Source organism: Terrapene carolina, unplaced genomic scaffold (genome assembly GCF_002925995.2).
Source record: "Terrapene carolina triunguis isolate 2854851 unplaced genomic scaffold, T_m_triunguis-2.0 Scaffold227, whole genome shotgun sequence".
In the NCBI taxonomy this organism is placed as follows: domain Eukaryota; kingdom Metazoa; phylum Chordata; order Testudines; family Emydidae; genus Terrapene; species Terrapene triunguis.
The window spans coordinates 2,031,200-2,046,096 of record NW_020664578.1 but is presented as its reverse complement, the minus strand read 5'-3'; the positions used below and the strand labels follow the sequence as shown (position 1 = coordinate 2,046,096).

At 51.3% G+C, this 14,897-nt stretch overlaps 1 protein-coding gene across 1 annotated transcript in view; it reads right to left on the bottom strand.

Annotated features, from left to right (window-relative positions):
• Window positions 1-268: 268 nt before the first annotated feature.
• LMNA (lamin A/C) overlaps window positions 269-14,897 on the bottom strand; it is a 39,394-nt gene continuing 24,765 nt past the window's right edge. Inside the window, exon 2 of the mRNA XM_026656234.1 lies at window positions 269-443. Coding sequence (XP_026512019.1) covers window positions 269-443 — 175 coding nt within the window. The remainder of the gene's footprint in view (window positions 444-14,897) is intronic.

Below are 14,897 nucleotides of genomic sequence, written 5' to 3'. Positions count from 1 at the left end.
GATTTGTCCCCCGCTGCAACAGGAGCCAGCCAAGGCTCCAGCCTCGCTTCTCCCATCAGCGAAGGAGTGGGTCGCCTGCCTACGCCCCTACCCACCATTCCACCTGGTGTTGGCTCCCTAGCTCAGACCTAGCTGGGACCATTAACTGCTGCGGGGTCCCATCCGCTCCGAACCATACGGGGTATTTCAGCAGGCTTGGCAGGACGTGCACGGGGAATGCCATGATCTCTGGCGCTGCGGGGGACCCCGGGGCAGCAGGGCTCAGGAGTCAGGACCTGCTGCTCACCTTGGACACTTGCGCCCTCAGCTCCCGGATTTCATTATCCAGATTCCTCTTCTCCCCCAGGGCGGTGGTGAGCGCGGCCTCTTTGGAGTTGAGCAGGGCCTCCAGGTCCTTGAGGCGAGCCTGAGCGGCAAGCAGGTCCCCTTCCTTCTTGCCATTCCTGGAACACAGCCAACAAACGGCTCTGGTGATGTGTTCGGGGAACCCCCTGCCCCATGCAAACGAGGGCCCAATGCTGGAGAGGGGCCCAGAGCACAGTTCCCAGGTCCAAATACCCCTCCACCCCCGGGGACAGCTCAGAACCTGGTCCCAAGGGTCCTGGGGAATTTCACAACGGTGGAAGATGCCAGACTGACAGCCCTGGTGCTCGGAGACCCATGTAGCCACAGACCAGGTCCAGATTGCCCAATTCCTGCTCTGTTTCTCCTGATTCATGCAGCTACCATGCCCCCGACTTGGGATCTGCACAGACAGGATGGGTTTTGCACCAGTGCAGTTAGTGATGCTTCAAAACCAGGGGAAACGACACGGGAGGCAGCCCCATTTCACACTGATGCAGCACATCCACCCCGCACCGCCGGGCAGAGCTACTCGGCTACAAATATCCCCTCTATAGACAGGGCTTGAGGCTCTGATCTCCCAGTGCTCCCAGCTTCCCATTACACGCATCACGGGGTGATCAGCCGTGAAAACAGCTTGTGCTCCATCCCATGTTACGGGCTGTTTTATTGGCCCTACCCTGCTGGTGTTTATTGGCTGGTGATTCAGAGCGGCGTGTGGGTGTTTAAAAATTAAACACAGGCTGACGTATGAATTGGCAAGAGGCTCCCTGGGGAATTAAAGCAATGATCCCTTTTACAGCACATCTGATGGAAAACACACACACACACCCCGCTCCCAGCCTCCAGCTCAGACTGGAAAAGCGAGTACAGTATCATTAGTATTTATTATTTGTACTGCGGCACCGTCTAGGCCTCCCAGTTGTGGACCAGGATTTCATGGTGCTAGACGCTGACCAGACAGAACAAAAAGATGGTCCCTACCTCAAAGGCCCACCAATGTAAGCAACCTCCCTCCTCCATGCTACCTACTAAAGAGGTCTTGGATCCACAGGACATTTCAGAAACATTTTACATACCAGGGATGGGGAAATGTGAGTGGAATTTGGGCCTAAACTTTCCGGTGGCTCGTGATTTTGGGCGCCAGACCCGAGACCCGAAAGCGCCAGATTTCCAACGGGATAGTGGTCAGCTCTGTTTCAAAGGGAAACCCCTTTAAAAAGGCAACTCAGGTTGCGCATTGAAAAACCCCAACATCGCTAGCTGCCTGTGAAACTTGAAGCCTTAGAGGACAGTTAATAAGGGATTGATTGAGGAGGAAAGACCGAGAGATTTACAGTAGAAGTATTTACAGCCCGGCCCTAAGGGTCTGGGGGTATTTGAAAGATATATACACCAAGGAAGGAAAGGGAATTATTCAGGGTGCTCTGAGGAGCAAGGAGATGAAGGAGAATGGAGTTGCAGGCTGATCATCAGGAAACACCTCCTCGCAAGAAGACAGATGAGTCTTCCACAGGACATTTAAAACCAGACTTAAGTGCTGGGCAAACCACAGCGATCCTGCTCCGGTTGGTGGATGTGGTATGTTGGCTTGCAACATATTATATCCCCACTAGATGGTGCTGTATACTGCATGTCGCTCCAAGGGGGGCGTGATCCCTGGCATACAACGGAGACAAAGCTGGAACTCGGGCTGTACGGACGCCTGCTAAGATCTGTAGCTATTTTGATAAATAAACACCTGCTTAAGATGGACTTTGACTCCATACAGAACGACAGCATGGGAGGGTCGGACAGCTCGACCCTCTAAGTCTTATGAGGTTAACATCTCCTCCCTTATGCGTAGCTATTTATTATTGTGTGCATTTACAGTAGCGTCTGGAGGCCCCAACTGAGCTCATGGCTCCACCGTGCTAGGTGCTGCGCACCCAGTGAGAACGTCTCTGCCCCAGAGAGCTTACAGTCTAAACAAACACGACAGACCACAGGTGGAGGGGAAGTGCTGAGACTCTAGGAGTGGGAAATGCCTCGGGAGGAAGAGCCACCTAAAATAAGGAAATCCAAGTGGTTTGTTCTCATCTTGATCAATGCAAGCCAGGCTCGGCAAGGTCAATCGGCGTCTCGAGCAGGCACGAAGGAGAGGAATGGAAGCTCAGAAATGTCCCCACTTGGAACCCAAACTGCAGAGACCCTAGCAAGTAGGGTTGCCAACTTTCTCATCGCACAAAACCAAACACTCTAGCCCTGCCCCCACGCCCCTGCTCACTAATTCCCCCTCCCTTGGTGGCTCGCTCTCCCCCACCCTCACTCACTTTCACTGGGCTGGGGCAGGGAGTTGGGGTGCAGGAGGGGGTGAGGGCTCAAACTGGGGGTGAGGACTCCGGGGTAGGGCCAGAAATGAGGGGTTCAGGGTGCAGGAGGGGGCTCCGGGCTGGGGCAGGGAGTTGGGGTGCGGGAGAGGGTGAGCGCTCCAGCTGGGGGTGCAGGCTCTGGGGTGGGACTGGGCAGGGCCGGCTCTGGCTTTTTTGCTGCCCCAAGCAAAAATAAAAAATTTGAGGGAATGCCGCCCCTTAGAATCTGCCGCCCCAAGCACGAGCTTGCTCGGCTGGTGCCTGGAGATGAGGGGTTCAGGGTGCAGGAGGGGGCTCCGGGCTGAGGGGTGGGGGCGAGGGATTCGGAGTGAGGGAGAGTGCTGCGGGTTGAGGAAGGGGGTTGGGATGTGGGAAGGGGTGAGGGCTCTGGGCTGGGGGTGCGGGCTCCAGGTGGGGCCAGGGATGAGGGGTTCAGGGTGCAGGAGGGGGCTCTGGGCTGGGGCAGGGGGCCTGGATGCAGGGGATGAGGGCTCTGAGATGGGGTCGGGGATGAGGGATTGAGAGGGGGCTCAGGGCAGGGTTAGGGTTAGGGTTAGCAGGGGTGCTAAGGCAGGCTTCCTGCCCGTCCTGGCACCACGGACCGCGCTGCGCCCCAGAAGCGTCCAGCAGCAGGTCTGGCTCCTAGGGGGAGGCATGCAGGCGGCTGTTTTCTGCTCTCACCTGCAGGCACCTTCCTCCCACCCCCCAACTCCCATTGGCCGGTGCTCGAGGTGGGGGCAGCATGCGGAGCCCCGTGGCCCCTCCGCCTAGGAGCCAGACCTGCTAGCCGCTTCCGGGACGCCGCATGGTGCCAGGACAGATAGGGACTAGCCTTCCTTAGCCGGGCAGCACCGCCAACCAGACTTCTAACGGCCTGGTCGGCGGTGCTGACCGGAACCACCAGGGTCCCTTTCTGACCGGGTGTTCTGGTCAAACACTGGACACCTGGTCACCCTACTAGCAAGAACTGTATGTTTGCTCCCTCTCCTGTGCAGGGCTGGGGCTGCTGGATTCATTCTTGCAGCGAGTCTGAGCTGAAGGGAGGACTCCTTGTTTAGATCGCTCTGGTACAACAGTAGAAAGATCACGCACGTCCTCACGTGGGCAGCAGCTGGACTGCGTCATAAAGGCCACCCACCAGAGCTGCAGAGACCGCTTCAGGTCCCTCCCATCGTACGCTCTGCGTGAGGCCTGCACAGAGAGACAAGCCAAATGCTGGCAGCTCAGCTGTTGTCTGCCCTTGTTGATACAGGCTGACTAACTTGCTATCCCCGCTAACTCCCCAGAGCTACATCTGCTTAAGGACAGAGCTGGCATGAATTTGACCCAGATTCCTTTAGAATGATCTCAGCCAGAGATTGAGGCTCAGGACTCCTGGGTTCTAGTCCCAGCTCTGCCACAGAGCCATGATCACCGCAAGAAGTCCTGGGTCAGGGCTCTGAGGTTGCAGTTGTGCAGCCTTCCCTCCCTGGGCCTCAGTTTTCCCCACCTTGCATTGGCAGGGTGAGGCTTACTTGGCATTTGTGAAATGCTTCAAAATCCTTTGCTAACGGGAGCTATAATGTTTATAAAGCAATGGAAATGCTGTGTAAAGTATGAAAGGACTTTTTAGGTGTGCAAATTCTTTATCTGCCTCTGGGGCGCTGCAGAAATTGGGATTTCCTGCCTTCTGGGCATTTTGAAATATTTGAGATTCCACCCAAGAACCCTGGCTTTCCCAGGCACAAAATCCATTACACTCTGAATGGCTGCTCTTTGCTTTGGGCAGATGTCAGTAGCCGAACAGTAACGAATGCTGTAAGAAGAAAGCATCAAGGTTACTTTCAATATTGGACGCAGTTCATGCTGATCATCATTCAGGACTCAGGGAGGTTGCTGGACCAAAACCAACCAAACACTATCTGACACTATTTTGGTAGGACCTATAAAAAGAAAGATTCGATGTTCCTTCCGCACAATCAGGGTGCTGATCATTCCTAGTCCCTAAAACTGTACTGGAAACATCTGCTGTGGGTGTCAACACCCAAGTAAAAGCTGGGCTGGAAAGAGGAAGGGTCTAGGCAAGACCGTTAATTTCAGCTCGCAACATCAATTTCAGCTCTGTTCTAAATAGCCACTGTGGGCTCAGATCACATAACCTGGGGGTCCAAATGGGATCTATTTGGCTCCGGCTGTGTGAAATGGGCATTTATGTGTTGAAGCCCCAAATCTCAGCACCTGCAGGCAGGTGACCTTTAAAGAGAGAACCAAATTTGTGCGCGCGAGGGACTTTGTTTCAGACCTATCTCTACCACCATCCTACAGATGGGGAAACGGAGGGAGGTGAACTGACTTGCCCCAGGTCACCCAGCAAATCCCATCACCAAGTCAGGGATAGAAGCCAGGAGTCCCAGGCCTCGGCTTCCTCTCAAAACACTTTGCATTTGGTGCAGCAACTGATACTCGAGTGCAGAGCCGAGTTAGGTGAGGCTGCCAAGCTGAATCCCAGCGCACATTCTGCAGGCGGGGGAAAGGCAGGGGGCGGGAGCAAACTCCTGAATCATTAGATCATGGGTAAAAATATCAGGGCGGCGATGGCCAAGGCTGATGCCCAGTGCCACGGGCTGGCCTGCTTTGCACACAGTGCCGGCAGAGGAAGGCAAGGAGATATTCCCTCACGCCCCTTGTCTCGCTCATATTCTGGGAGCGATGCGGCTACAACCACCCTGCAAACAACTTCCAGCAAGAGGCAGGCCTGAACCCAGCTCCAGAGGTTCATGGGCAGATCTGACCCGCCCTAATCTAGCCAAAACACACCACCCACCGCAGAGACGGTTCCCGGCTGGCCCTACCCAGCCCCCGGGGCTCCCAAGTCACTGTAGAACCCTACGCTCTGTACATGCCAGTGACTCAGAGAAGGAAAATGCCAACGGAGAGCGTTTCTGGAGCTTCTCTGGCTTATTACAAACACCCTTTAATGCTGAATTATCCCATCTGGCAGCAGCTTCTTCCTTACAGCCAGCATGACGGGGATACAGGGATCTGGGGCTTAAACCCCATGGCCTTTGATTATTGGCCAGCACTTAAATTCTCACTCTGGTTATACCTTCCCTTGACTCTTTCCTCCCCGGCCTGATCCAGACAAGCCAGGAGACCTGCAACTCTGAAGAGCTGGGCCAGGGCTCATAGAATCATAGACTGTCAGGGTTGGAAGGGATCTCAGGAGGTCATCTAGTCCAACCCCCTGCTCACAGCAGGACCAATCCCCAACTAAATCACCCCAGCCGGGGCTTTGTCAAGCCGGGCCTTAAAAACCTCTAAGGAAGGAGATTCCACCACCTCCCTAGGGAACCCATTCCAGTGCTTCACTATATGTATATACAGCAGCTTGCGCAGTCCTGATCTCTGCTGGGGCCGCTAGGTGCTACTGTAATGCTGGGAGACCTTGTGTAAATCCCACTCTCTCTGCCTCAGTTTGCCCCTCAGACACGGGGTCAGTAATTTTACACCCTTGGAAAGTGGACTGACACCTCCCAGGGAAGATGCAATGCACAGGAGTATCATTCACCCCCATGTTGCGGAAACTGGGGAAACTGAGGCACTGAGCGAACAAGTGACTTGCCTAACATCACACGGGCAACCTGTGGCAGAGAGGAAAACTGAACCAACGTCTCCTGAGTTCTGGTTCAGTGCCTGGCCCCGGGGCAGTCCTTCATCTCCACACATTTCGAACAACGGGGGAGCTGACCTGGTGCTGGAAGCGGTGGGGAATTTTTTTGCAGAGATTCTTCAACGAGTGCAGGCCAGGTTGGAAGGCGGAGAATTGCAAAGGAGACCCGGATGGGCCATTCCCATTTGAATGATTGGGAATGGGGCAGCCAAATCGGCGGGCGCGGCTTTAAGAAATCAACAAACACATCCCCGATTAACTCAGTTAGTCCAAATATCCTGGACTAGGAGTGACTAGGAGCTCAGTGATGTGTGCCCCACACAACAACTTCGCACGTGCAATCAGCCTAGGTCTCTGTCCCAATGAGGAACCAGACTAGCTGCCAGCAGACAGCTGAGGGGGATTTCTCTCTGTCTCGTGTGCTTTTCCTCCAAGGAAAGAGAATTCACACCAACTTCCTTAAAACCTCTGGTGATTAATTCGCGGCTCCTGGTGCAAGGAGGAACTGGGATCCCATTTGCTCTAAAAAGACTTTGCGAGAGGCCTCCAGCAGGCATCTGTGTCTGCTAACATCTGCCAGGGAAGCTGCGGCACCAAACCGGGTGCATCTTTGAGAACGGAAGCTAGCCGCGGAACAGACCTGACCAGTTCTGACAGCAGCCTGCAACACACACGCGGCTGGATTTGGCGAGAGCAGCTTTTATGCTTCAGATCAACAATACTCCACAAATCCTCGGTAAAGCAGATACTTTCTGGGGCAGCTGGGGACCTGCCCGGTCCCTACTGTGAGTCAGAGCAGCCCAGAGGCTGCTCTCACTTAGGCCTGGTCTACACTACGACTTTAATTCGGATTTAGCTGCGTTAATCCGAATTAACCCTTCACCCGTCCACACTACAGAGCCAGTTAATTCGAATTAAAGGGCACTTAAAATCGATTTCTGTACTCCACCTCGACGAGCGGAGTAGCGCCAAAATCGATTTTGTTAATTCGAATTAGGGTTAGTGTGGCCGCACACCACCGAATTAATGTGGTTAAAGTAATGGGGTAGTGTGGCCGCACACCACCGAATTAATGTGGTTAAAAACCGAATTAATGTGCTTAGTGTGGCCGCACACAATCGAATTTATACAACCTGTTTCCCAAATTCGAATTATCTAAATTCGGATTAATCCCGTAGTGTAGACATACCCTTACACTCTGCTTCCCATGGCCCCTGGTAAGCACAGGAGAGCCTTAATGTAGGTGCTATGTCTATGTCCCCTCCTTGCCTCTCCCTCACTCCCTCCCTCCGGCACTCCCCCTATGCTAGGGGCTGGGCCCTGACGCCTACCCCACACCAGCTGGGGAGGCCCCTGCGCATGATTTCTCAGCAGGGCCAATCTCCAAGTGGACACAGCAGCATAAAGCCAGTTTGGTGTAACTGAGAATCAGGCCCTTTGCATCCAGTCCTGCAGAGGCTCTGAACACCCTCAGTTCCCATCGGTGTCAGTGCGAGCTCAGGATGCTTGACGCTTCTATTACTATTCACATTCAGAGGCCCCTACAGGGATGCCAGCGTGCTGGTCTGTCTGGGCAACGTCCTTTCCTGCCATTAACCATTCGGGAAGAAACAAAGGTTCCAGCCAGACGCATCTGTGCAATAGAAACAGGCGTCACCATGCTGTATGTGGCCCCCAATTGTCCGAGTGCCTCATAATCTTTGGTGTATTCACCCTCACAATTTCCCTCCTGGCAAGGCCGGGCTATTACCCCATTATACAGATGGGAAACTGAGGCACAGTAAGGCTAAGAGACTAACCCAAGGGCACATGGGGAGTCTGTGGCAGAGCAGGGAATTAAACCCAGGCAAGCACCCTAACCATTGGGCCACCCTTCCTCCCCAGAATTTAATTTAAAACATACACACGCAAAAACCAAACAATTTTTATGGCTGTTTCATGTTTTTCTACTGAGAAGCAAATCAATATTAAGCACTTAGCAATTCTCTGCCTTTTCAACAGCTCCAATTTCTCCTTTGGTCTGTGCCTTCTCAATGCAGCAACAACGGCAACACGGGAATAAAGACGCAGAAATGCCAAGATTAGAGCGCTAATCTTCGCCTGAACAGCAGCATGAGAGATGCTGGATTCCCTCGCTCGGAACTGGGGGAGTCCTTTGCCAAGGGAAAGTGCATGTACTGTATAATGCCGGGATCTTTTACTAAACAGAAATCAAAAAGTTTGAGCACAAGTCATTTTCCTCCCACACCCACTAAAAACTGGCTGATCCTAACAACACTGCTATTCATCTCAAGGGACCTGGCACAATCCAGCCTGCTTCTTGTACGTTCCACCAGAACTACTGCTGTAAAGTGTTGCAGAGAGAAAAATACACACACACGTTATTCCTGAGGAAGGATGGTCCAGTGGTTACAGCACTAGCCTGAGATTTGGGAGTCCTGCGTTCAATTCCTTGCTCTGCCACAGACTCGCCATGTGACCCCAGCCAAGTCATTTAGCCTCTCTGTGCCTCAGTTTCCCCATCTGTAAAAGGCGGGTGACCACATTGCACTGCCTCACAAGGCTGCTGTGAGGAGAAATACATTAAAGACTGAAGCACTTTAAGCTCTACTGTTGAAAAGTGCTAGGTATTAGCATCTGCCTGTTATCCAGATGCATGAATTACGTGCTCTGGAGAAGCTCTTGGTTGAACTGAAAAGCACAACAGCATTGCCAGCCACGGTGATTCTATCGTGAGTCTTGGGCTATGGGTGACTCTTGAGCTACGTGAGAATTTCAGCTCACACAGTTGCAGAGAAAAGCTTGAAAAAAAGTGACTCCTTAAAAAGCTTCAAAACCAAAAGTAGATAAATCCCCCAATTATTTTAAGAACCTGCTGATTTCTAAGCCAATCTCAGGATTTTTGAAGCCTTGAGGCTGGTAAGGCTGTATTAGTTTCGTGTCTTTTTTAATCAACATATGGGGATAAGACTCGGTAGTGAAAGTGCCTTTCCAATTCAAACGCTCAAAGCACTAACTTGGTGCTCCAGGAGTGGGGAACTGGGGGTGAGGGGAGAAAAGACGAGGCCAACGGCAAATACCTGGGGCCTGAGAGTCATCGCTGCTTGCGCTTAAGCACAGAGAACTGGCTGGAGGATACGCTTTCAATAAAACATCTGGTGAAGGATGCATGGGGAAAAAATAACCATGTTTCAAGATGGTTGGGGCTGTGTCGGCTGGCTGGTGGGACTGGACAGACGTCACGGCTTCGGCGGATCTGTGTGCTCATGTGCTGCTACTGTCAATCTGCCTGCTTGAATATCTCGTATTGCAAGGACATCTAGTCATTGCTGATTTAACATGAGACTGACTAGGCTTACAGCTCTGACCGGCTGCCACAAAAGGCCTGATTCTCCAGCACCCTGAATCTTGAGCCCTCATTTACCCCAGTGCTGTTACCCGCTCTGATTTGGTATTTTGTATTGGTGTTGGTGCTGGCACATGGTAAAACCAGGAGCCAGCAATGGAGAATTGGGCCCAGAGAGCTGAGCTGATCAGGTCCCACAGGCCAGAGGAGGCGTCCTCTGGAAGCAGCTTGCATCCCTCCTCCTGCCATCAGCGTAGGCTGCAGCCTCCTGTCACCAGCTGAGCAGATCCCGTGAGCCCCTAGTATCAGAAGGCGCCTACTTTTGGCAGGTGCAGGAGTCTCCACCCCTTGCGCTTGCATTTGGTTGATTAGGAGCAGGTGTTAGAAACAGGTGCTAGAGGTTTTCCTGTGCCGTGCAACCACTGAAGAGCTGTCTGGATCCAGTTTGCGCAGCGTGTGATCAAACGAGGCCAATCCAAATCTGGACAGCGCTGCCATCTCCATGCAAACGATTTAGCAATTAGCACAGGGAGTCTTCATTCTCCAGTCTACCCCAGCAAACACAGGCAAAAGACGGGTTGCTTCACTTGCTTGGAACATTTGGAATTAGCCTAGAGAAGTGAGTTTGCGAGAGTCTTGGATTAGCTTTTAGCCTTTGGCAAGTCCCTTTGTCAGACGCTGCACTGGGTGACGTGGGTCTAGGCTCCATTACAGCTGCCTAGCAAAGATAAGTGCTAGGATGTTACAGCGGCTCTCTGGGCCATTTGAAACAGACAAGGGCATAAGATGGGGAGGGGAATTCCTGAAAAGGCAACAGGGCTGCTGTGAATGCTAGGTGTGAGCTGGTTAGTCATCAGGAAGGAAAAGTTCAATTGCTGGGACCGGAGAGAGAGCTTTGCCTTCACTGCCCCACAGTCCTGGCTTCCCCCAGCCACTCAAAGAGCAGTGGGGCTCTTTAATTGGCTGGATAAAGTTACCAGGTCAGCCCATGATTTGAGCATGATCTGATGCTAGTTGGGGGCTCCTATTAAAAGCTGGTTGTTAAGGTACCTGAGCGAGCACCTACAGAGACTGACCTAAGGTACCAAAGATGCCTGTGGGATGTACCAGGCTTCATCTCGACATTTCCCCATAACCACTGGACTGGCCCATTTCAGGCAAGCGGCCAATTCAAAGTCCAGTCACATTAGAGCTTTCTAAAGGAAGCCGCCTACCGGCAAATTGACACATTGGTCCAAACTTCTGACCTTGAACACGTTCGCTGGGCTCCCTCTAATTTCAACATGTGCATCGGAAGCCAGAATGTGGCCCTGGAGCCATTTCATTTCTCCAGGGAATCCCAGCATTTCCTTTAGCAACTTTGTCTGGTAGATTGCCCCAGAAGCTCTATATTACTAAAGAAAAATGAAGAATCTTGCAGCATCTCCCCCTGCATGTGTTGGCCCTTCGCTTTCATTTATATCCCCTTTGTCCTCTAGCCTGTCTGTGCCAAGCTAAAAATAGTAACTCGGTTTGACGGGAGCTGGGCTCTTCCCACCTCCATGGAAAAATTTTTTTTTCTCCTACCTGCCCTTGTGAACTGGGATGTTCAAGAGATTTTTTTCCACTTCTCCCTACTAGACCTCCCCCACCTTCAGGACTAAACCAGCTGCCACAATGTTAATTTCCCTTTGTCAAGTCAACTGAGTGAAGACAGTTAAATGCTAAATGCGAGGGGAATTAACCATCGAAGAGGGTCTCACGGGATCCAGTGGATTCTCCACCACTTGGAATTTCTGAAACTGACTCTGAGCATCTTTCTAGGGTGGGGTTTTCCAAAGCACTTAAATCATTTGGGAGCACAATCCCACGGCTTACAATGGAACTTGTGCTCCTAAGTGACACAGAAGCAACTGAAAATCCAGGCCCTACAACATATGCTCTAGTTCGACTACACATTTTTGGGCTTGATGCAGGGATCACAGAGCGAGGTTCTTTGGCTTGTGCCATGCAGAAGGTGAGACTACGCAATCATAATGGTCCTTGCTTGCTTTGAAGCCTTACAGACACGAGCTAAACTCTGGATCCAAACAGTTCCACACTAGATTCGGGATGGTGCTGAACCAAAACCCCAGAATGGTGCAAGGGAGGCCCTGTGCTACTTGGACTGGCTGTCTTTCGGATTAGCACGTCAGGGCACTGTTTCAGTATCAGCTTGGGAAAGGTTTTGCAGTGCTGCCAAATCTTGTGATATTTTTCTTAAAGCGCCAGCTCCTGGAGTCAGGGGAAAATCTCAGCTTTCCTTTTTAACCAGGTAAATTTTTAGCCCTTAGGGCCATGGAGAAAACTGGAAAATGTGCGGGGCACGCTGCCTAACATTCAAAAACCAGAAGGCAATTTATTTTTTTTAAATCTCAGGATTTTGGGGGCTTGGCTCATGGTTTTTGAGAATTTTGGGTAGGCAATAGAGAGTTTGTATCTATCTGAGGAACTTATCTTGCCCCTTACATAGATCTGATCATCTCCATTTTTCATGTACTTTTATCCCCACAACTTCTATTTTACAGGTGGGGAAACTGAGGTACAGCAAAACTAAGCAACTTGCTCTTGTTCACACATGGAGTCTGTGCTGGAGCAGGAAATTGAAGCTAAATAGTGCCCTAACCACTAGACAATCCTTCCTCTCCACCTATGATTCTAGTTCAAGTTTCATTACAGACCAGGGAGCAATTCTGCAGGGGGCTGAGTGCCCTCTCCTGGAAGCAGCTGGTGCACAGCACTCCAGAACTTGCTCAGAGTCTCATAGGATCCAGCCCCTGTTGCATCTAAATTTAGATTTTTATAAAAAGGCATTTATCAGGATCAGCAACAAAAATGCAACTGATGCATCCAATCCTCAGGAAGAAAAAGTCACAAGAGAAAATATGAGAGAGGGAAAAAAGGGCCTCAAGACGGGGTGTTTATTTTTAGCTTTTAAACACAGAAAAAACATAACATGGTTGAGCTGGGAGAAAATCCAAACTACAGTTAGATCAGCTCCAAGTTTCCATTACTTTAGAACGGGGGGAGGAAAAAACAAAAAACTTCCAGGCAGCTGCTTAAGAAGCAGGAGAAAAATCTTCTAATCGGACGATGCGGGAGAGAAATCATACTTAGGTTCAGAACAGACAGCCCGGGCTCCAATGGGACATATAAGGGAACAGCCTTTTGGAAGCAGTTTAGGCCAGCAAGTCTCTCATTGCGTCAGAGAGATCTTGCCTAAATACTTGGCTGAGTGGAGGAGTTCATCTTTATTGTTCCTTATTACGGCAGCCACCACTGAGATCAGGGTGCTTGGTGCTGCACAGACATAAGGAGACAGAGTCCCTGCCCCAACCAGCCTACAATCTAAAAAGACAACCCAGACAAAGGAGACATTGTTATTCCCCTCTTACAGATGAGAAACCGAAGCACCAAGAGAAGGGAAGTGACTTGCCCAACTTTGCAGCTCCTGCAATCCTCATGAATCGAGATGCCAGCTTAAATATTTAGTAGAGAACAAAGTTCTGTTTATCCACAGAGCAGGTACAGCGCTGGGTGAGCATCCCATCCACACTGCCCAGCCACCATGCCATAATCCTGACCTTCAGAGATGCCCCGTGAGAGCGAGAAGGGAAGTACACCGGACCCTCGCTAGAACGTGCATCTATATAGCGCGAATTCGCATATAGCGCGGTCACGGCCATGGATCCCAAATTTAATTACAATTCATTTTAACGCGGTCCCCGCATTAACGGGGTCCCCGATTTAACGCGGTACCGTGCACGGATCCCAAATCCCGCGTTCCGGAGAGGGTCCGGTGTACATTTCCACAACCCAGTCACATGCCTGGTCACTTAAAGATTAGCAGTGATACTACAAAAGGGGGGATAACTGGCTGGGCAGGCAGCCGTTCTGCTAAAGAGGAGCTGCGAGTCAGAGTGGATCACACATTGACTATGGCCTGGTCTACACTACGGGATTAATTCGGATTTAGCAGCGTTAATTCGAATTAACCCTTCACCCGTCCACACTACAGAGCCATTTAGTTCGAATTAAAGGGCGCTTTAAATCGATTTCTGTACTCCACCTCGACGAGCGGAGTAGTGCCAAAATCGATTTTGTTAATTCGAATTAAGGTTAGTGTGGCCGCACACCACCGAATTAATGTGGTTAAAAACCGAATTAATGTGCTTAGTGTGGCCGCGCACAATCGAATTTATACAACCTGTTTCCCAAATTCAAATTATCTAAATTCGGATTAATCCCATAGTGTAGACATACCCTATGAGTCAACAATGTGATGCAGTTGCAAAACACGTGAATATCGTCCTGGGGTGTATTAACAGGAGCATCGCATATAAGCGATGGGAGGTAACGGTCCTGCTCTACTCGGCGCGGGTGAGGCCTCAGCTGAACTAGTGTGTCCAGTTCTGCCCACCGCGCTTTAGGAAGGATGTGGACAAACTGGAGAGACTCCAGAGGAGGGCAACGAAAATGATCAGAGGTTTAGAAATCCTGACCTGTGAGGAGAGGTTAAAAAAAAGGGGCCTGTTTAGTCTGGAGAAAAGAAGACTGAAGGGGGGACCTGAGAAGAGTCTTCCAATATGTGAAGGGCTGGTCTAAGAGGACTGGGATCGATTGTTCCCCATGTCCACTGAAGGTAGGACAAGAAGCAACGGGCTTAACCTGCGCGCAAGGGAGATTTAGTTTGGCTTAGGCTGTGTCTACACTACAGACCTTACAGTGACACAGCCGTGCCGCTGTCAGGTCTCCCTTGTAGCCGCTCTATGCCAGGGGGAGAGAGCTCTCCCGTTGGCATAATTAAACCACCCTCAACGAGCGGCAGTAGCCATGCTGGAGGGAGATTGCCTCCCACCGACATAGAGCTGTCCACACCGGCGCTTTTGTCGGTGAAACTTATGTCCGTTGTGGGGTGTGTGTGTGTTTTTCACACCCCTGACCAACAAACATTTTATCGACAAAAGTGCTGGTGTAGACAAAGCCTTAGAAAGACTTTCCAACTCTCGGGGGGGAGGTGGGGGGTTAAGCTCTGGAACAGGCTTCCAAGGGAGGTTGTGGAATCCCCATCACTGGAGATTTTTAAGAACAGGCTGGACAAACCCCTGTCAGGGCTGGTCTAGGGTTACTTGGTCCTGCCTCAGCACGGGGGGCTAGCCCTGATGATGTCTCAAGGTCCCTTCCAGCCCGA